Here is a 22,500-nt window from a genome sequence, read left to right as displayed (position 1 = left end):
GCGCACGCACACACATACACACACACACACACACACACACACACACACACACACACACACACACACACACACACACACACACACACACAGATATTGATATTTGTTTTTTTTTCATAATTCACGATACCATAATTTTACATCGTTCACTTTCTGTATTTTTTTCTTTCTTCTTCTCTATACCTTTTCATTATTATTATTATTATTATTATTATTAGTAGTAGTAGTAGTAGTAGTAGTAGTAGTAGTAGTAGTAATAGTAGTAGTAGTATATCCTTTCACCACCACCACCACCACCACCGAGGGTCACGTGCCATCTGTTCCTTCAACCCGTCAAGCATAGTAAAGTGAGGATGGTGTAGTGGTGGTGGTGGTAGTGGTGGTGGTAGGGGTGCTGATTGAAAGCAGATCTAACCAGACCTATTTAGAATCGCCTTGTGTGTGTGTGGTGTGTGTGTGTGTGTGTGTGTGTGTGTGTGTGTGTGTGTGTGTGTGTGTGTGTGTGTGTGTGTGAACGAGGCTTTTCTGGGAATATATTGAGAGAGAGAGAGAGAGAGAGAGAGAGAGAGAGAGAGAGAGAGAGAGAGCACTATCCGTAAATTAAAAAGAAAAGAAAAAAGAAGAAGAGAAGGAAAAAGTAAATATACTTTCCTTCAGCACGGCTAAAATGAAAAAGAAAATAAAACGAGAAGAGGAGAAAAATTGAGATGACCCAAAAATATTAAAAGAAAGAAAGAACCAAGAAAGAGAATACAAAAGAAAAAAAGAATGAAAAATTGAAAAAGAAAAACATAGTGGAAGAAAACTTGGATCGAGGATAGAAACAGTAAAAAGAGAATGAAAGAGTTTGAAGTAAGATACACGAGAATAGACATGGAGGGAGAAACGAAAGGTGGAAGGAAAGAAAGAAAAGAAAGAAAAGGAAATCGAGTAAGACACAGTGCAACAAATTAAGTGAAGCAGAATAGAGGACAGGAGATGAGATTAGGAAAAAAAAGATTGAAGGAAACAGGATGGAATGTGGAGCAAAAGGGGAGAGTGGAGAGGAAAAAAGGAAGAGAAGGTAGGTGGTGATGAAGAAATGGGGGGATAGTTGGAAAGGAAAGAAAGCAGTATTAAGAGGAAGAGGAAGAGGTGCAGATGGAAAAGTAAGAGCAATAATATTAGTAGTAGTTGTTGGTGCTGTTTTTCTTTTCTTTTTTATTATTGTTATTGCTGCTGTTGTTCTTATGGTTGTAGAGGGAAATGAAAACAGAGAAGATGGAAATGTAAGAAAGGAAAGGAAAATGACAGATAAAGAAACGAAGAAAATAACGAAAATCAAAGGAAAGGACAGAGAAAGGGAATAGAATAAAAACAAAAGAAAAATAAGGAAGTTAAGAACAAATATTTGAAAGCAAAAAATTAATGAGAGAGAGAGAGAGAGAGAGAGAGAGAGAGAGAGAGAGAGAGAGAGAGAGAGAGATGGGAAGGGGGGAAGCAGGAACGGATATTAGCCCGTTTAAGGAGCAATCGTGCACAAGTCAAGGTCGTTTTTGCTGATCGTTTGGTCCCAATTACCCAACAAACCACTGGGGAGGAACAGTATGTGGGACAGTGGGGAGGGGAAGAATCTATCGAGAGGAAGAGGATGAATGGCGCTTGTTGGGGTTTGGAAGGAGAAGGGGGGAAGAAGGAAGAGAAGATAACTTTTCGGGGGAGGGTGGAGGAAAAGGGGAAAAGGGAATCTATTGGAGAAGAGGAGGAAAGGAAGGAAAGGAGAGAACTTGTCGGGAGGAGGAAGGAAAGGAAAGAATTGGAAGGACGAAGATGGAGGGAAAGCACGAGATCTTATCGAGAGAAAGAGAGAAAATTGGAGAGAACTTGTCTGAGAAAAAGAGGAAAGAAGGGAACCTGTCTCTCGGAGGAGGGAAACGCTTGACGAGGTGGAGGAGGAGGAGGAAGAGGAGGAGGAAGCCTATCGGGGTGGAAGAGAATGGGAAAGGGGGCGCGATTCAGAACTGACAGTTAACCGACAGTGAACACAATCAAGTGTCACTGCAGCCTCAAGTGTAATTGAGGGACAGTAAGCAAATGAACTGTTGCCGATTTCCTGCAAACTGAACTGAAAGAGTGGCGGTGGAATAGAGGGGATGAAACTCACTCACTCACACACTCATTCACTCACTCACTCACTCACTCACACACACACACTCACTCACTCATTTATTCATTCAACTATTCACCAACCAGACTCTTCATTCACTCACTCACTCACTCACTCACTCACTCACTCACTCAACTCACTCACAATAACACTCACTCGCTCACTTATTCAAATACGCACTCACACACACACACACGCACTCACTGTCATCCACACACACACACACACACACACACACACACACACACACACACACACACACACACACACACACACACACACACACACATTCCCTCACTCATGATAATTAGCTCTTCTATTTTCGATTGCTAGAGTGCTTGGCGGAGTCTTGTTAGATAGAGAAGTGATTCCCACGTGAGACAATGTGAAAGGGAATCGAACTCCGAGTGTGACAGCATGAAAGAGAATTGAATCCCAAGTGAGATTGAGAAGGAGAATCTGACCCCAAGTGAGTCTGTGCGAAAGGGAATCGAACTCCAAATGAGGCAGTGTGACAGGAGAGATCCAACTCCATCCCACGAGACGAAGAGTATAAAAATTGATAGCCAGGAATATATATTTGTGTTTTTTTTTTTTTATATATATACTTTTTACCAAAATCCTCAAACTGATTCTCGGAAAAGGACAGATATAGGGAGATTAATACAAAAAAGGCTGTATTGGCTTCGCTTTCCAGTTATTTGATTTATTTGTTCTATTTTTATTCGTCTGACTTTGAGAGATTTTTTTTTTTTTTTTTTGCCATGATATGTATTTTCCATAAATCACATCGACTAGCTTGATCTTTTTTGTCGTTTTTTCAAAGATAGTTTTTTTTTTCCCCCCATTGAGAGTTTGATACTTATAGCATAGTAATCCACCAAACACACAGACGATACCAAACATGTTAAAACCTGAATTGAACTACATGGCATATGAACAAGGACAGTGAACATCAGCAAATAAACTAACAAAGAAAATAAAAAAGCAGGCAGACACCAAGAGTAAGCAACAATAGGAGAACAAGAACAATAACAAGCAATCAAGCAAACGAATAACCAACAAACCAATCATTAAAATTCTTACCATGAATGAAACAAACACGAAAAAAAAACACTAAAGAAAACGGAAGGAAAACAAACAAAAAAAAAACTACTGTAGAAAAAATTACCAAACAAAAACACGCTTCGAATTTAACCCCTTCAGTTCTATGATGCGTTACCATATTCATTCTGCTTACTGTTTGGTGATTTTATACACCTTCAGAAACTTATGTGGGGATTAGAATAGTGAAGACTCGGGGCCAGTAATCTTGTGACCTCCATACACCCTTCCTACTCTAAAAAAAAATCGTCTAATCATACCCAAAACACATAGTGAAAAGCGTCCCAGTAATGAAGGGGTTAAAAATACAAGCCCTGAATCACATACAGGCATCATCACCACCAGACATCATCACAACCATCACCGTTACCACTGGAACAGAAGTGAACTGTGTGGAGCTTCGGGGACATAGATCAAAATAGCCCATATCGAATCACTGCAACGAGTCACACACACACACACACACACACACACACACACACACACACACACACACACACACACACAGGGGGGGGGGGGTAGGGGAATGGAAGCCAGATATAGACGGGCAATCACGCACCGCGGAGCCTCTGCGTCAAGACAGTAATTGGGGTCATTTCATGTAATCGGACTCCATTAAACTCGTGTTAAGGTGATTGCAACCGATTCATGGGAGTAAAAATGAAACTGTGATTGGATGTAAGCGGCGGGAGAGAAAAAAAAGAGAAAAGAGGTTATCTGCGGGAAAGTTGAGTGATAGGTAATGAAAAATGCAAAGGAAAGGATTGGTTGATAGCGTAATTGAAAAGGAGGTTAATGAAAAATGCAGTGAAAAAGGTGGGTGCAATTGAAGGGTAAAAAAGACAAGACAGGAAAGGTTGAGGAGTAAGAGGAGGAGATAATGATTTAGAGAGGTGGTGGTGAAAAATTAAGGAAAAGAAAGATTTTTTTTAAGGAGGAACTAGAGGAGAGAAGACTGGGGAAAAATGTATGAGGAAGAAGAGGAGAATACTGGGAAAGGAACGTGATGAAGGAAGACTTGGGTGATTAGAGGTGGAGGAAGGGAAATGGAGGGAATAAGAGAAGGAAAGGGAAGGTGGAGAAAGAAACGTGGTGAGAGAGAAAAGGTGAAAAGGACAGATGAAAATAAATAGTGAAGAAGAAATGTAACGAAAATCAATATCACTAAGTACATAAATGAAAAAAAAGTATTAAATTAATAGCAAGAAATAGAAGAAGAAAGGAAAGAACGGAAACAGAAATCGGAGAATATGAGAGAGAGAGGAGAGAGAAGAGAGAGAGAGAGAGAGAGAGAGAGAGAGAGAGAGAGAGAGAGAGAGAGAGAGAGAGAGAGAGAGAGAGAATTGAGTTCCATTACAGGCGGTTCACAAGGGAGACGAAATATGACCGAAAGCTATTAACTGCCTGCCAGGAACAAAGCAAAACTAAATGGAATTGAACCTCACTCCCTGAGATTACTATACCAAAAAAGATAAACAAATAAAATAAAAAAAAACGCAAACAGCATAGATGATATACGTAGTACGAAAAAATACTCTTGACTTAAAGTAAAAAAAAAAAAAGATAGATAAGAAAATAAACTATATAGAAAAGCAATACAAGGAAAATACATTGAGTTTTGATAAAGAAAGTCATTGAAAATAAAGGCAGAAAACGATAAATTAATTAGTATGAAGAAAATACTTATTGTTTGATTAATGAAAGCCGCAGGAAAGTAAATAAAATCATTAAAAATGTGAATCAAATAGTACATAGAGTTTTAAGTGAAAAAAGCATCCATCATCACCAGTCACCATTGTCATCACTATCATCACGCACCACCACCACCACCACCACCAGAATACCATGCCAATAAATCTATAATTGGACTTTCTATTTGTGGTGTTACGTAAAGTAAACAAAAGCAGAAAAAGAAGAACTACAAGAACAATATGTCACTGGGAGAGAGAGAGAGAGAGAGAGAGAGAGAGAGAGAGAGAGAGAGAGAGAGAGAGAGAGAGAGAGAGAAGACACGAATTCAGCAAACACAATATTGAAGAGAAACAGAAATAAACGATAATTGAAAACAGAGAGAGAGAGAGAGAGAGAGAGAGAGAGAGAGAGAGAGAGAGAGAGAGAGAGAGAGAGAGAGAGAGAGAGAGAGAGAGAATGGGTGGCAGGTACGAGTAATCCCGTATCATTTATGGACTAAACGAAAATTTATGATATTCGGGAGATAACAAGAGTTGGCATTTATTACTTTTCTCTTCTTTTTTTTCTTCCTCTTTTTCCATCTCAAGGTCAGCAACGATTTCCAGGATGAGTAATGATCTGTCAGAGTTAGACAAAAAGAGGAGGAGGAGGAGGAGGAGGAGGAGGAGACAACACGACTGAAAATGAGAGGAAGGAGATAAAAGATGAGGAAGAGAAAATAGATAGAAGTGAAAAAAATTAAAAGAGGAGTAGGGAGGATGGTGGAAAAGGTGAAAGTGGAGGTAAGACAACTGGGAAGGAGGAAGAGGGGATAAAAGATAGAGACAGGAAAGAGGTAAAAGAGTAGGAATAGAGAAGAGAATGGAGGAAGAGGAGGAGGAGGAGGAGGAGGAGGAGGAGGAGGAGGTGGTATTGATAGAAAGTAGAAGAAAGAAGTGATGGCCGATATAGGAAAGGGGACACGAAAGTTGGAGGACGAAGAAATGAAACGAAGAAGAGAAAAATAAGACCCAAAAAATAGAGAGAGAAATAAAACGAAGAACAGAAAAATAAGACGAAAAATAGAGAGAGAAAGAGATAAAAAGGATGAGAAAAGGAAAGAAAACGAGGAAGGAAGAGGAGGAGATTATAATTTGGAAGAGAAAAGTTAAAGGAAAAACTGAAATGAATATAAATGAAAAGAAGAAGCAAGATAAGAATGTATAGAGGGAGAAATGTGATGAAATGATGATAAGGGAGATGAGGAAGAAGAAAAGGGTGAAGTAGAAGGAAAATAATAAAACAAGTAAGGAAAAGTAGGAAAACGATAAAAAGGAAGAGGCAGATGGATTTATGAATGGAGGGATGGATGAGGACGAGAATTGAAGGGAAAAATACGAGAGAGAGAGAGAGAGAGAGAGAGAGAGAGAGAGAGAGAGAGAGAGAGAAGGGGGGGGGGGCGCAAGAAAATAAATCCTTGGACGTTCCTAGAAATGTATACAACGTGATTTTTTCGTGTGTGTGTGTGTGTGTGTGTGTGTGTGTGTTCTCGAAAAGACACGTGTGCCTATTTATTATGCATTATACTTTGTTCAGACTTTATTTATTATTTTTTTTCTTCCCTATCCTTTATCTTGTCATCATCATTCTCCTCTTCACCTGTCATCGCCTCCTCTACCCTTACATTCACACATTTTTCGTACCTCCTCTTCGTTACCCTTCTCCTCTCTTCTTTCCTTATTTTAGTCACTATTCATCATCCTTTATTTCTCAATTTTTCCTATTTTTTCCCCTTCTAACTTCCTAACACTTTCTTCCTTCTGTCCTTCCAATACCCTTCATCCACCGTTATACCTGATCCTCCTCCTCCTCCTCCTCCTCCTCCTCTTGCGTCTCATCCTCATCAAGCACAAGTTTCAGTCTTTTCAGAGTGGATGCGGACTCAGTTTTAAATGAGAACTTAACTTTACTGCCTGACTCATGAATTGCCGCGACTCAGTGCTGTTCCAATACGGCTTTCTCTCTCTCTCTCTCTCTCTCTCTCTCTCTCTCTCTCTCTCTCTCTCTCTCTCTCTCTCTCTCTCTCTCTCTCTCTCTCTCTCTCTCTCTCTCTCTCTCTCTCTCTCTCTCTCTCTCTCTCTCTCTCTCTCTCTCTCTCTCTCTCTCTCTCTCTCATTACGGGTACAAGAATCTCTGTTTTCTACGTGGACTTAATGAAAGGAGAAGGGAAAAATGAGTGTTGCGAGGATGAAGGGCACTGTGTTGGGCTTTTCTCATTATCTATTACCACGAAAAGGAACCTGCGATGTGGGAGTTCTATAATCTTCCCTCGTACTGTTGCTTTGTGTAAGGGCGAGCCCAATACCTGCGGCGGCTCACCAGTACAGTAGCCTGGTTAAAAAAAAAAAAAGTAAGAGTTGCGTCCTTATCAGTTGTACGTATAGTGACTTGTGGTTTTCTGTGAATGTTTCTTGTAACTGATGTAAGTGCGATTTGTTACACTTTTATGTTGTTGTTTTTTTTTTTTTTTTTTTAACGGTTTAATCTTAGGATGATGAAATGGAGTGCAATGTGTGAAAAGGAAGATACATGTACGTACTAGAGATCTAATTACATAAACAGGAAAACTTTTAAGATACCTAAAGATAAAATATATGCACAAACTGAATATATAGATGATTTAAAATTATATATCAAACTAGACAAATATGCATGATTTAGAACAATCAAACAAACTGAATACCTGATAGACAAATATGTAGATGATAAACCAGAATTATTAATCGTACTGAATGCATAAAATATCAATGCAAATAGATACACTGGAATCATCAAACGAAGTACATACATAATAGATATATATATATATATATATATATATATATATATATATATATATATATATATATATATATATATATATATATATATATATATATATATATATATATATATATATATATATATATATATATATATATATATATATATATATATATATATATATATATATATATGTATATTGATAGATTAACGATATTAAACAAACTAAATTTCACTAAGTACATGAAAGGCAAATATACAGAGATATATATTACTGTCAATGACAAAAAAAGTATTATTGAAATTTATTAGACAGACAGATACTATAGACGGGAGCAGCGCACACAGGTATAAAAGACAGAACAACTCAGAGCGATATATCTTTTCTTCTTTGTGTATAAAAGAATACGTGTTCTCGTGTATAAAAGATAAATTAAATACCCGTCACCTGGACCTCCCTCCGCTTGAATACGCAACCTGCTTTCCTTTTGTTCTCACTTACACAACACGCCATTGTGCTTCGACTTACGTAAGGCCAGGAAAAAAAAAGAAGAAAAGAATGAAAAAATAACTACTTGTATCGTCGAAAAAAGGAGGGGAAGCAGTGAAAAATAGAAAATATGAGAGGAAAAATGTTTATATCGAAAAAAAAGTAAAAGTAGCACAAATCATTCCTTTAAATCTAGAGGTGCGCGACCAAGGCTCGTTTTCTGAAACACTCCTACACACACCTCGGCTACATTGAAAAGGCTCTAATCGAAGTGACACTGATTTCTAAAAGTTTTCTTATTTATGGTTCTAGTTAGACTAGCAACATCTTTACATAATTATCATCAGTAACACATGGAAACCCAACTAATCATCTCTGCGTCCTTTCAAAATAGTGGTGTTGAAAGAGCAAAGCGTTTCTGACTAGTGGCCCGAGACACGTTCCTAAACAGTCAGTCCGCGGTAGTGAGGTAAGGAGAGGGTAAGGTCCAGGAGGCGCCGCTGACAGCCTGACAGGTGGCGAGGGGCGGCGAGTGGTGGGCAGGCAGGTGAGCCGGAGCCGGAACGCAGGTACACTCACCGACGCGGGAAAGTAAACAGCTTGGTCGAGAGGAAAAAACGGCCTTACGTCACGTACCGGATGTAACCATGGCAACGTTAGAAGTCGCCTTGGTAACGCTGAGCCACCCACGCCCGCCGCCCCCGCCCAGACCCAGCGCGGCCACCCGTTGACCCGCCTCTCAACCCCTGACGTAACGTACGCCCGCGCCTTGCCTACACGACCGCCGCGAGGCATGACCGGACAGCATGTCGGTGTTGTAATGAGTCTCTGGTGAATACTGCCGTGGCTTTTACGCAATGGTTGTTTGAATGTTTTATTTATTTGAGGTGATCTTATGTTAAATGAAGAAGGAAGAAAAGACCCTTTTCCTTCAATTTAGGATGGTCCTTTTGCCATCTCTTTTGAGCTCGTCAGAAGGGCTTCATTTTGATATGTTTATGCTGTCCTTGGTCAGTGCTGCTCTCATATGAAAAAAAAAAAACATTGTAATGATAAAGTAAGAAAACAAGGGAGAACTAAAATAAGAAAACAAGGAAGACAGAGAATAAGGCAACATAACAGTAGTCATTACTAGACACACTTGTTAAGATTATTCAATTCTCTTTATTCCGGTAGTCTAAAGCAAACACCTATAAGAACTGTGAAACAATCCGGCCACGATAAACAGAGGAAAGCTGAAAATAGCCTGTAAATTTACACGTGGGAGTCTCCATATAATACCCAATTAATTATATCCACTTATTAGCCCTGTTCACTAATCTATGTAATCTTTTAAAGCTCCCCATTGACTTGGCACCAACAGCCTGAACACCGAGTCTATTCCAGCTATCCGCCATTGTATTTGAGAGTCAGTTTCTTCGTATCTCTTCGTAGATATAAGTTTATAGAGCACCATGACGCATGCTACTTAGTGATTTTATAGCTTCAGAAACTTATGTGGGGGATTAAAATAGTGAAGACTCTGGCTATTAATCTTCTGACCTCCATAGACCCTTCCTAATGTCAATGAAATGGTCTAATCATACTCAAATTTCAAGGTAAAAATGTGTCCCAGTATTGAAGGGGTTAAGCCAGTCACTTCCAGTCGTATCCCGGGCCTGCATTCTGAAACGCTCTCACCTGGGCTGCTTTAAACACGGTAGGGGTTATTTTTCTAGTTTTTTTCTCTCATTAATTGCGCATAATTCTGGTTAGACCTTTCAAAAATCATTAAGTCACTATTAAGTCTTTTACTACTATTTGGTACACCTGAGTCACGAACCATTCTGAAACATTTGTGGTACTACAGCCACCTCCAAACATTATACGGACTAGAAATTGCAAAATGTATTCCTTTTTTATCCCCTTTATTCTTATGCGTGCTTTTAAAGATTTCACATATCATTCTTATTGCTGTAATATAAGTTGCTTAACGCGGTAAATGAATGAAAAATAGCAACAACTTCCACTACAGCTTGCTACAGTAAGTCGAGATAAGACACAGTAACGTTACAAAATGGTGTCCCAGACCAGGAAGCCAAAACTGACTGGAATATATATATATATATATATATATATATATATATATATATATATATATATATATATATATATATATATATATATATATATATATATATATATATATATATATATATATATATATATATATATATATATATATATATATATAAGGTCTATTTTAGGTTGTGATCAGTTGCTATGGTGGCGATGATTAATAGCAGTGATGATGAGTTGGTTTTGATTTTAATAGGGCGATCAAATTACCTCTTTTAGATCAGCTTGTCTGGTGCTGGTTGTTTTCCTTGTCTTTCTCTATGATTAATGATAGGAAAGATTGATATTAAGTCTTTCCGCAGCTTTTGTATTATGTCTTCCTGTGTGATTTATGATACTCAATGTTAGTCTGCATTGCTATGGTATAATAATGACAACAGGTTCATAAAGTTCCCATAACAACACTTGCGTAACAACAGGTTATATCATGTTACGTAATTCTCACTTACTTTATCATCCGGTTTTCTGCCCCTCCTCCTACTCCTCCACCTACCCATCTCCATACCCCGCCTCTCCTATTTTAACCCTCATTCCTCTTACTATCTTCCCTTTCCACTCTTCCTTTCGCACCCTTCCATTTGCACTTTCTTTTCTCCTCTTCCATCTTTTCCTTTCACCTTCACACTTCTCAATGTAATCCATCGCTCTCATATTCCTTTTCATCAATTGCTCCATTCCCTTTCCTTCTGTCTCTTCTCTTTTTTCTCCTCTCTCTCTCTCTCTCTCTCTCTCTCTCTCTCTCTCTCTCTCTCTCTCTCTCTCTCTCTCTCTCTCTCTCTCTCTCTCTCTCTCTACTTCACCTTGCCACCTATCTCATCACACCTTGATTTTTTCCCTCCTCATCTGCCTTCCCTCCCAGCCTTGCATACACACCTGCCAAAATCCTTCAAACAAGATTCGCTAAGTCAAATAGACACGCTAATTCACTGCGTCCATTACGAGGTGCGGCAGGAGTCTCACCAGCGCGCCTCACGTTCAAACACGGGAAAAATAGATGACCTTCGGATGTTTTACTACCGTGATATGTTTGCAGCGAGGCAGTGAGTGAGAGGAACGGGTATCAACTCGCCTACGTATCTTCACTGCTGTCATTCCTGTTTTTCCTCTCTCTCTCTCTCTCTCTCTCTCTCTCTCTCTCTCTCTCTCTCTCTCTCTCTCTCTCTCTCTCTAGGAACTGTTTTTAAAAGAGTATCAAGATATCTTAGTAAGTAGGTCAACTTTTTCTGTTTCTTTTTTTTTTTTTTGCTAATGACTTTTTACGAGCGGCAGAAATGAGTTGGTTTTTAAATCTTTTTTCCTGTGCCCTTGTCCAGACACCTTGACACTCATCTCTTTCACTACTAGACCGTTTTTTGCCATAATCATAACTTTTCAGACCTTTACTTTTTACTAGTCTCTATAATAATTATGTTGCCCATATAAGACAACATTAACCCGTTCTCTCTTTTTGTGTGTATGTGTGCTTGCGAAGTATTGTGAATATGAACAGGGCACGTGTATAGCAGTGAAAGGACGACGTAGTAATTTTCATATGGATCTTTCTTCGTTCAGTTATTATTACGACCTCGTTTGGCCTGATTTTGTAACTGCTATTTTGGTTGAAGTTGTTTTAAATTATTTGCATTGTATAATATTCTACTCTCAACATAAAAAAAAAGAGCTTGTTTTTGTCAGTATCCCTTCTGTTCGTGAAAATCGCAGTAATGTCACGTTCATACCACAGGCTACTAATTTACCAAACGCACCGGAAGGAAAACAAAATTAACTCAACTTTATCATTGTGGTGTCAAGGTAGCGCTCCGGGTATTGAATCATGGATGGAGTAACGTTCACATCAACCATTATCGGCACAGTCTTGGTCAGAAATTGTGCCACGTTCCATATTCACTGCTACTGTGTGATGCATCTTTCCTTCGTCGTGAGTCTCGTGGTCATCGATTGTTATGGCTTATTTGGTGACTATCAGCAGACCAGAGAACATGAAAGAAAAAGTGCAGACGTGAATGTAGCAGGTTATCCAGTAACTGACGGTGACTGTATAAAGCAAATACTCGATAACTACTGAAACCAACAGCTGCTTTAATACGAAAAGGCATTGCAGAGAGAGAGAGAGAGAGAGAGAGAGAGAGAGAGAGAGAGAGAGAGAGAGAGAGAGAGCCTGCCTCGCATAAAAGTAGTACTAATAATCATCTCCCTTGTGGTTCCTTTAAAGCAGATCTCCGCCAAGCCTCCCAGTCAACAGGTAGCAGCGTTCTCGTACCCAGCAGCGGTGACTCCTCCGCCTCTTGTAAAATATTCACCACCTCCGCTCTTCCTTTTTCGCACCTTGGAGGGTAAATTGTTTCCTCTTTCTGCCACACGGAAGTAACTAGGATGTATTTTTAGACACGCTGTTTCGCATCGTCACCCTCATCATCATCATCATCATCATCGTCGTCGTCGTCGTCATCATCAGCATCATGTTTTCATATTTATACTGCAAGACAAAGAGTTTTTACACTATATTGTATTTTTTTTCACTCATCTCTGTTTCCCTGCTTGTTTATTCCAGATGAGCATTTTTATGACTTGTTTTCACAGCTCACTATCGAGTTTTGTGAGTCTTGTGTTTGTTTTGGCGTCTTTTACCTGCATTTGGCTTACTTGGCTACATGTATTTTAAAACACCACGTTATGATTTTGAGTTTCCCTTTGAACTGTTTTCTTTAGGTACTGTTATCTTCTCTGGACTCAGATGCACTACATTTTCCTCCGTTGCACTCTTACTGTATATATACACAACATACCAAACATTCCAGATAACGGTAACAAATAGACAAGAGAGAAACAAGCACACCTTACTTATTTACACACATTCCCTTTCAAATGCACAATTTTTTTCCCTTTACAGTCTAATCCCAACCATAATTTTCCTCCTTTAGGCAACAACACACACGCAAGAGAGAAAGGCCCGTGTTCTGAAACGCTTTGCTCTCTCACCGTCACTGCTTTTCAAGGGCTCCAGATGAAGATACCCATGTTTGTAAGAGTTTATTTTATGGTTCTGGCGATGAATTGGCAAGATTTCTAGTTTAGTAAAAGAAAAACTATCTTGAAAACCCCGCTAGTTGTCTCCGTGGCCTTGCAAAATTGTCGTTCTGAAAGGGGAAGGCGTTTCTGAAGGCGGGCGAAACACACACACACACACACACACTTTATTATACATATTCCCATTCATGCCCCTGATCTTTCCCTTAACAATGTAACACTAACCTTAATTTATCTCCCTTATTCAAACTAAATGCAGCAGCTACGAGGCGTCAAGGTAACAGATAGACTCGTAACTGGCTCAGGTGACACTATCCTCCCCCTAACACACCCTCCCGCCCCGCCCTGTACCGCCCTTCCCCCGCCCTGACCTTGGATTACCGCCACTAATACAGCCCATTCAGGTTCCCGTCTGCCTAACCTTCCAGTCCTTGGGGAGCGTAAACGACCCAGCCATCAATCTTTCACACTTTCCTCTCCCCCTCTCATCTCTCTCTATCCCTGCCGTCCATTCCCACATTCTCTCTCTCTCTCTCTCTCTCTCTCTCTCTCTCTCTCTCTCTCTCTCTCTCTCTCTCTCTCTCTTTCTTTCTTTCTTTCCTTCCTTCCTTCCTTCCTTCCTTCCTTCCTTCCTTCCTTCCTTCCTTCCTTCCTCCCTCCCTCCCTCCCAATCCATCTCAATTGCTTATTCACAAACTTCTACCAAATATAAGAGAGAGAGAGAGAGAGAGAGACCCTGCAAACTATCATCTCTCGCTTTACTCAACAGGAAAATAGAAAATGTTTCCCGCGCCTTGTTTCAACTCCACATTTTTCATTCAATTTTAAAAGCAGCGTAAAAAGGGAAAGCCACATGGGTACGTATGAGATGGGCCACAGGAAGAGGAGGAGGAGGAGGAGGAGGAGGAGGAGGAGGAGGTGGAGGAGGAGGAGGAAGGAGGAAGGGAGGGGAAAGAGGGGTAGAGGTTTTCAGTGAGTTACGAGGGCAGAACTGTATACCGGCGAGTGTAAACAAGGTCTCTCTCTCTCTCTCTCTCTCTCTCTCTCTCTCTCTCTCTCTCTCTCTCTCTCTCTCTCTCTCTCTCTCTCTCTCTCTCTCTCTCTCTGCATGTTGTAAGGAAGCAACGAAACGTGAAGCAGCTAACTCAAGACTTGCCAGAGAGAGAGAGAGAGAGAGAGAGAGAGCAGATACAGAATAACATGGTAACTTACTAAGATATAATTAATATATGAGGAAAAAATTATATGTTCACCTTTTAATAACCCATAATTTTTTGTCTTTCCAGGTAAGCACTGCCGAGATGACTGGAAGGAGAGGAAACGCGCACACGCACACGCAGAAACAGTTGAGAGAGAGAGAGAGAGAGAGAGAGAGAGAGAGAGAGAGAGAGAGAGAGAGAGCACATACTGACACACAGGAAGAAACTAACTAAATACTTTCCAGAAAATGTTAAAATAATGAGACACACTTCACACAGGTAACACGTTAACGCTGTCTTGGCCATGCATTCATCTCCAGGCCGACTGCAGAACAGAATTTGGGTCACGATGCATCTCTGTAGTCAGGAGAGGAAGTAAGGGATGGGAGTTCTGGAGGGATAGGACATATAATACCAAGAAGAGGGATTAGGAAATGGAGTGGAGGAGAGAGTGGGGTGTGCAGCTGGTAAGAGAGAGAGAGAGAGAGAGAAAATGTAGCTACAAAGGTTCACGGAAAAGAAGATAGATGAGGAAGTGCAAATGGGTGTGGAAGATAGGAAGAAGGCGGGGACGGAGGCTCTGGGTGAAGGAAAAGTCAGAGAAAAAGAGACTCTGGTAAGAAACAAAAGAAAGGCTGAAAAAGAGTAAAAACATAAGCCAAACGACATAGAGAAGTGAAGGGAAAAAGAAAATGGGAGGTAAGGTAAATAAATGCAGAGAGAAAGGAAGAACAAATTGAAATAGGAAAAGGGAAACAGGATGATTGGTTAATGGAACAAGGGAAACTAAAAGGAAGGGAAAGGAGGACTAGAGAGAGAGAGATAATGGTGTCAGAGAGGAGGCCGAGGAGGGCTAGGAAAGTGGAGGGTTGTCAAAAGTTGCGGAAGGTGGAAGTTTGTAATAAGGGATACATTATTCTTGTCCCTGGCGTGCTGAGGTGAGCTGGAACGGCGTGTAGTTTGTTGGTGGTGTGTTGAAAGATTGCTGGTGTTTTGGGGAGGTCGAGGTGCTGTGTTGTGAAGTGTGAATGAAGTGTGGAGGGTTTTGAGAAGTGGAGTGGCCTAGTAGTGTGTGTTGCGTGTGATGTGGAGCGTCTAGTGGTGGTGGTGGTGGTGGGAGAGGATTTGTCTTCAGAGTGGGAGGGAAAGTGGGCCTCGTGGGAGTGGCGGCTGAGTGCAAGGGTGGGAGGGTTTCGTGTGCTGCAGGGAAAAAAAATAACGTTGGTATTGTTCTGAAACCAAACTGTTTGCATATACATTGGAACTTTTACGTGGCAAGAAGGCTGTACAAAGGGTTAAGCTAAATTGAATGAAAGGACTCAATTGTCGTTATCTAAAATCTTGAACAGAAAAGGATTCCAATTGTGCTTGCCGTTTTTAATTCCATAGGTGTCTTCATGCTTCTCTTGAAGCTGTGCAGGTCATACAAAGATTGAAAAGTTGTGCTGTAGGCAGAGTTCAGAGTTTAAAGGGAATCAGAGTTAAAGGACGGAAACTACTGGTTAACTCTTTGATCAGTCAGGTAAAGATGAAAGTAAGGAGAGAGTCTTGTGCTGCCAAAATATTAACGTTTTCACTGCTACTCGGTGTATCTTTCCTTAACTCAGTAATCCCTCTGAGATTTGTTTTTTCATTGTTATAGCCACCTCCAAACATTGTAGTGGCCAGAAATTATAAAACGTATTTTTTTCTCATTCCTTTTTATTTCTTGTTGATGCTTATAATGACTCCGTATATTGCCTTTTGTACTGTGAATTGTTACATACTGCAGGAAAAGGGTTTAAATGCCTAAGTTCTGTTGTGTTATGGTTTATAAATAGATGTTCAGCTTTTTCTTTAGCATAGTATAGAAGAAAGGAAACGATTAAACTGTTACTAACTTTTCGCCGGTCATCGACTCTGAAATTTAACGCATGTATAGAAATTGATATGCGTGTGATATATAGATAAATTTAATGTTATATCTGTACTTACGAGTTTGTTGGCCCCGCGCAGCTGAAGGAAAAAGAGAGAAAAAAAGATTAAAAATGCGGTTTAGTGAAACTTCCATGTAATTGCAGAGTGAAAAAGATATATGCGTTTTTAATTATTACCAAAAATATGGCGATGTTTCTGGGAGGGAAAAGACTAAACGAATGAATTTTAAAACATTCTCAACTTTTCAAGCACATGCAGCGAGTTTACAGGAGAGACTTCAAACTTATTCCTTGTGTTTGTGTAATGAGTAATAATTCTCTCTCTCTCTCTCTCTCTCTCTCTCTCTCTCTCTCTCTCTCTCTCTCTCTCTCTCTCTCTGTAAGTAAAGATAATTTGCTTAGTTTAATATAAATTCCTGCTCTTAACGAATGGTCGCTTGTTAAAAAATATCTAACTTGAAAATTAAAAAAGAAAATGCCTACTGAATGTTTTTCCTGTTTATATATTCACCAACTATTTATTTATTCATTTTTATGTATGTACTGCTTGAATATTCTCTTAAGATTTTGTGTATTTATTTATTCACTTTATATTATTTCGCCGTTGTTCTTTTCTTCTTGTTGTTCTTCCTCTTAAAATTACCATCATTATTATTTTTTTTATTTGTAATGTTGTCCCTCATTTTCTTCATCAATATTGTTGTTAATTTATTACATTCACGATATTATTTGTCTTATATGATATGTTTCGTCCTTTATTCTTTTTTTTTTTTATTGTGTGTGCGCACCACGGAATTGTGTAAAGGGCAGTTTGCTCCACACAAGGAAAGGCGGAGGCGAGGGTGATGGATGAAGGCGAGGAAAAATGTGAATTACTGACAGGGGACATCTTTTCTCTCTTTCTCTCTCGTTATTTTATATATTTCATTTTTTCCTCCTTTCTTTTCCCGGAACGAGTCTCGAAGGAGGTTCGATGAAACACGTCTTTTCCTGCCTCCTCTTGTCGTTACGTGTGATTTAGTGTGTGTGTGTGTGTGTGTGTGTGTGTGTGTGTGTGTGTGTGTGTGTGTGTGTTGTTTGTTTGTTTGTTTGTTTGTTTGTTTGTTTGAGTGAGTGACACACACACACACACACACACACACACACACACACACACACACACACACTAATAGTCCTCCTGATCAGATACCGAGGTCAGCTGTGTGTGTGTGTGTGTGTGTGTGTGTGTGTGTGTGTGTGTGTGTGTGTGTGTGTGTGTGTGTGTGTGTTTGTCTGTCTGTCTGTCTGTCTGTGTTAACGTGTGTGCGTGTGGTTGTTTGTTTGTTTGTTTGTTTGTTGAAAGTGACCCACACACACACACACACACACACACACACACACACACACACACACACTAATAGTCCTCCTGATCAGTTACCGAGGTCAGCTGTGTGTGTGTGTGTGTGTGTGTGTGTGTGTGTGTGTGTGTGTGTGTGTGTGTGTGTGTGTGTGTGTCTGTCTGTCTGTCTGTCTGTGTTAACGTGTGTGCGTGTGGTTGTTTGTTTGTTTGTTTGTTTGTTGAAAGTGACCCTTACACACACATACACACACACACACACACTAATAGTCCTCCTGATCAGATACCGAGGTCAGCTGTGTGTGTGTGTGTGTGTGTGTGTGTGTGTGTGTGTGTCTGTCTGTCTGTCTGTCTGTCTGTCTGTCTGTCTGTCTGTCTGTCTGTCTGTCTGTCTGTCTGTCTGTGTTAACGTTTTGTTATTTCATGCTTGGCCTCCTCCTCCTCCTCCTCCTCCTCTTCCTCTTCCTCTTCCTCTTCCTCTTCCTCTTCCTCCTCCTCGTGGTGTCCTGAAGGATATATTGTTGCTGACAGCTCATATATGTCTGTCTGTCCGTCTGTCTATTTTATCTCCCTCCCCTTCTATGTGTTCCGTATCTATTCCTTTTCTCTCTCTCTCTCTCTCTCTCTCTCTCTCTCTCTCTCTCTCTCTCTCTCTCTCTCTCTCTCTCTCTCTCTCCTTATTTCTTTCTTCGTTTTCACTCAATCATAGTCTCTAGTTTTTTTTTTCATTCGTCTTTCTTCCTTCTTCTTTCCCTTTGTTCTTTTTTTATCCTTTCTTCTTTTATTTCTTTATTTTTCATTCACTCATGTTTTCTTTCGTTTTTCTCATTATTCATTATATTTCTCTTCTTTCATTTTTTCTTTTACATCTCAACTTTCTTTCCTTTCATCTTTCCTCAATTCTTTTTCTATAACCTTCTTCCTTTGATTTTTTTTTTTCATTCTTTTTTTCTTCCTTCCTTCTCACTCACTCACTCAGTCATGTACTCTTTCTTTAATTCTACCCTTCTTTATTTATATTTTTCTTCCCCCTCTCCGTCTTTTCCATCACCTTGCAAATTCTCTCTCTCTCTCTCTCTCTCTCTCTCTCTCTCTCTCTCTCTCTCTCTCTCTCTCTCTCATATCTGTTATTTCTTCGCCACTCCCCTTTATGCTCCTCCTCCTCCTCTTCCTTCTTCTTCCTCCTCCTCCTCCTCCTCCTCCTCCTCCTCCTCCTCCTCCTCCTCCTCCTCCTCCTCCTCCTCCTCCTCCTCCTCCTCCTCCTCCTCCTCGACTTTTTGTTTTAATGTCTTGCCTCCATCTCTGCCTGACTCTCCTCCCACGTATTGTAATCGAAGAAAAGGAGGAACAAAAGATGAAGGAAAGAGGAGAGGAAAGAGGCGCAAAGGTGCTGGAATTGTGAGGGAGAGAGGAGAGAAACCAAGAAGAGAGAAGAGTGAGGAAGGGCATTGGGATGGAGATAAATGGAGGAAGGGAAGGAGAGAGATGGAGAAAAAGGAGAGCGGAGGGAGGAGAAAGAAGATGGAGGTAATGTTAGAGGAAAGAGTGGAGAGAAAGGTTGGATTGAAAATGAGGTAGGTGTGTGTGTGTGTGTGTGTGTGTGTGTGTGTGTTCGGCCATGGATGAAAAATGGAGGGAAAAGAGATGCTGAGAGAGAGAGAGAGAGAGAGAGAGAGAGAGAGAGAGAGAGAGAGAGAGAGATACTTAATGGATTTCCAGTGCCTACTTTGAATATTGAAGATCTTTTGAGGCACTGTCACTTCAGAGAGAGAGAGAGAGAGAGAGAGAGAGAGAGAGAGAGAGAGTTTCGTCCGTCCGTTTTCTTGTTGTTGACTTGTTCTTGTTGGAAACTTTACCAGGTCAAGTGGGAGCTTTAAAGATAGATAAGCCAGCACATTAAACAATCTCTCTCTCTCTCTCTCTCTCTCTCTCTCTCTCTCTCTCTCTCTCTCTCAAGGTTGATTTTGATGTTGCTGGAGAAACTACCTACTGTAAGAAAAAGGAGTGATTGAACAGTTTGCAAGCTTTAGTATCTGTAGCAGTAGTAGTAGAAGTAGTAGTAGTAGTAGTAGTAGTAGTAGTAGTAGTAGTAGTAATAGAAAATAATATCTTTCGAAATTACACCAAGAAACACTTTACCACTTCACCAAGCTTTAATTAAGAGATCCACGTCGTAGCAGTTAAAGGTTGATGAAAAAAAAGAAAGAAAAACACGAATAAGGGAGAAAAAAATGTGTGAAATGTTTACGATGTAGATTAAATAATTCACGTGATATCGCAGCAAAGGCTTTAAATGGTTTACAGCGTAGCGCTATTCACCGGAATGTATAATCTGTCACGGCCACCCCTCCAGTCCCCTCCTCTCTCAGCGTCCCTTTCCCCCGGTCACCCCACCAACCACCCCCACAACACAAGGTCCCTCGGCTCATGGTTCATTAATCAGATTCGTCACCCCAGGCCTCCATTGAGTAATTGAGCTTATTTAACGTGATATTTTAATATGTAAGCAATTGTCCATTCGTGTAGCTTTCTGTGTGTGTGTGTGTGTGTGTGTGTGTGTGTGTGTGTGTGTGTGTGTGTGTGTGTGTTTATGTTTCTGCGCTGTCTTTTCGTATCATAGTCTTCATTATGTTAGCACTATGTATGTGTGTTATTTATTTATTTGTTTATTTATTTATTTATTCATTCATTCATTTTGTCCTCAAATATCTCAGTATCTCACTCAACCCAATCATTCATTCATTCATTCATTAGTTCGTTCGTCTCTTTCATTAATTTATTCGTGTAAAAGTGAATTAGGTCTCTCTCTCTCTCTCTCTCTCTCTCTCTCTCTCTCTCTCTCTCTCTCTCTCTCTCTCTCTCTCTCTCTCTCTCTCTCTCTCTCTTTGTGTGTGCTCTCTTATCTGTTACTGTTTATCTTTCGCCCCCATCACTTGTCAAGGGTGTGACATATTTGTATTGGCCATTGTGTTGTTCCCTCCATTTTTTTTTTTTTTTTTTTTGTGTGTGTATGTGTGTGTGTGTTAGATTGCTACGCTGTTCTACAAATGTTTTTTATCTTTAATCTCCTAATTATTTCCATGTGTTCGTTTGTTCACACTTGAAATTTACTGAGAGAGAGAGAGAGAGATGCAGAAACACGCAGGAATGATTAAACAAAGTAAAACAGAATACTCTCACAAATAGAAATAGAATAAAGGAAGACATAAAAAACTTAAATACACGTAAATAGAAACAGAAAAACAAATAATCCCAAGTACGAAGCAAAACACGGAGAGAGAGAGAGAGAGAGAGGCAGTTAGTGTAGGTGTATTGTTTCCGGCAGTAGTAACAACACACTGAGGCGCTAATTAAACCTCGCAACAGGCTCATTTGTTACAGTGTTACCGCTCTAATATTCTGTTGCCGCGTTAGTTAAAAAGTGTTGCGGACTCATTTTTCTCCCGCTGTCTCCTATGTGTGTGTGTGTGTGTGTGTGTGTGTGTGTGTGTGTGTTTTACCTCATTAGGATGTATCATGAAGTATAGCTAAATTATTCACAACACACACACACACACACACACACACACACACACACACACACACACACACACACACACACACACACACACACACACACACACACACACACACACACACATTCTCAAACTGGTATAACGAACTTCCAGCCGCGAAAGGAAGGAAGGAAGGAAGGAACGGATGGCTGATTTGTTTACTACTTTATTTTTCTTTTATTTCTTTCCTCCTCTCTACTTATTTCGTAGCATGGAGTTTGGGTTATTAGTTAGTTAGATATTTAGTTGTTTATTTATACTTTGACATGCCTTAATAGTGGTTGTAGTAGTAGTAGTAGTAGTAGTAGTAGTAGTAGTAGTAGTAGTAGTAGTAGTAGTAGTAGTAGTAGTAGTAGTGGTAGTAGTAGTAGTAGTAGTAGTAGTAGTAGTAGTAGTAGTAGTAGTAGCAGTAGTAGTCAGCGTTATTATTCTATCTCTTAATTTTCCTCTTAATTTCTACTGCATATTATAAATTTGACACACCATGTTATAATTATTAGCCTATTCCTCTCAACTTTCTAACTCCTTTCCTAACTTCTTTTCCTCAACTTCCCCTTAATCCTTTCGCCCAAACCACACCCACCACACCAACACCAAACACCAAACACCAAACACCAGAAAGCTTCAAACACAAGCAACTTCCTTAACCCTCCCCACTGTGACCTTTACTGAACCCCACCCCTATCTCACCTCCGCCTCCTCATCCACATCCACCTCCATCTCCACCTACACCTCCACCTCCACAACCGCAACTCAGAGGTACACGTGTATAATTCATTATCTGTACCGCGGCTGTTACCTGAGGGCTGAGGTAAGTTGCCTTAACCCTGAACAATGGACAGATTATTAGGTCTCTCTCTCTCTCTCTCTCTCTCTCTCTCTCTCTCTCTCTCTCTCTCTCTCTCTCTCTCTCTCTCTCTCTCTCTCTCTCTCTCTCTCTCTCTCTCTCCTTTTGTTTCTCTTCATATTTTCTTTTTCGTCTCTTCCTTTCTCTTCTCCATCTTTTGTTACTTATTTATAAACTCTTCTTTCATTTTGTTCCTTCCTTTTGTTCCTTTTTCTCATCTCACTTCCTTGTAAACTCTTTCTTATTGTATTTTTGCGCATTTTTCGTCATCT

General features: G+C 40.0%; 1 protein-coding gene across 10 annotated transcripts in view; it reads left to right on the top strand.

Annotated features, from left to right (window-relative positions):
• The window catches only part of LOC123511105 (SEC14-like protein 1), a 149,739-nt gene that overhangs the window by 82,664 nt on the left and 44,575 nt on the right, over positions 1-22,500 (top strand). The window contains exon 1 of one of the 10 annotated variants that reach the window (XM_045266719.1): positions 13,339-13,371. The exons of the other annotated variants lie outside the window; for them this stretch is intronic. Coding sequence (XP_045122654.1) covers positions 13,354-13,371 — 18 coding nt within the window. The 5' untranslated portion in view covers positions 13,339-13,353. Of the gene's footprint in view, positions 1-13,338; positions 13,372-22,500 lie in introns of those variants that run through there. 10 annotated transcript variants of the gene reach the window in all.

This window comes from Portunus trituberculatus, chromosome 31, assembly GCF_017591435.1.
Source record: "Portunus trituberculatus isolate SZX2019 chromosome 31, ASM1759143v1, whole genome shotgun sequence".
Taxonomy (NCBI): domain Eukaryota; kingdom Metazoa; phylum Arthropoda; class Malacostraca; order Decapoda; family Portunidae; genus Portunus; species Portunus trituberculatus.
The sequence above is the reverse complement of the archived record's forward strand: the minus strand, read 5'-3'. Positions and strand labels throughout refer to the sequence as shown.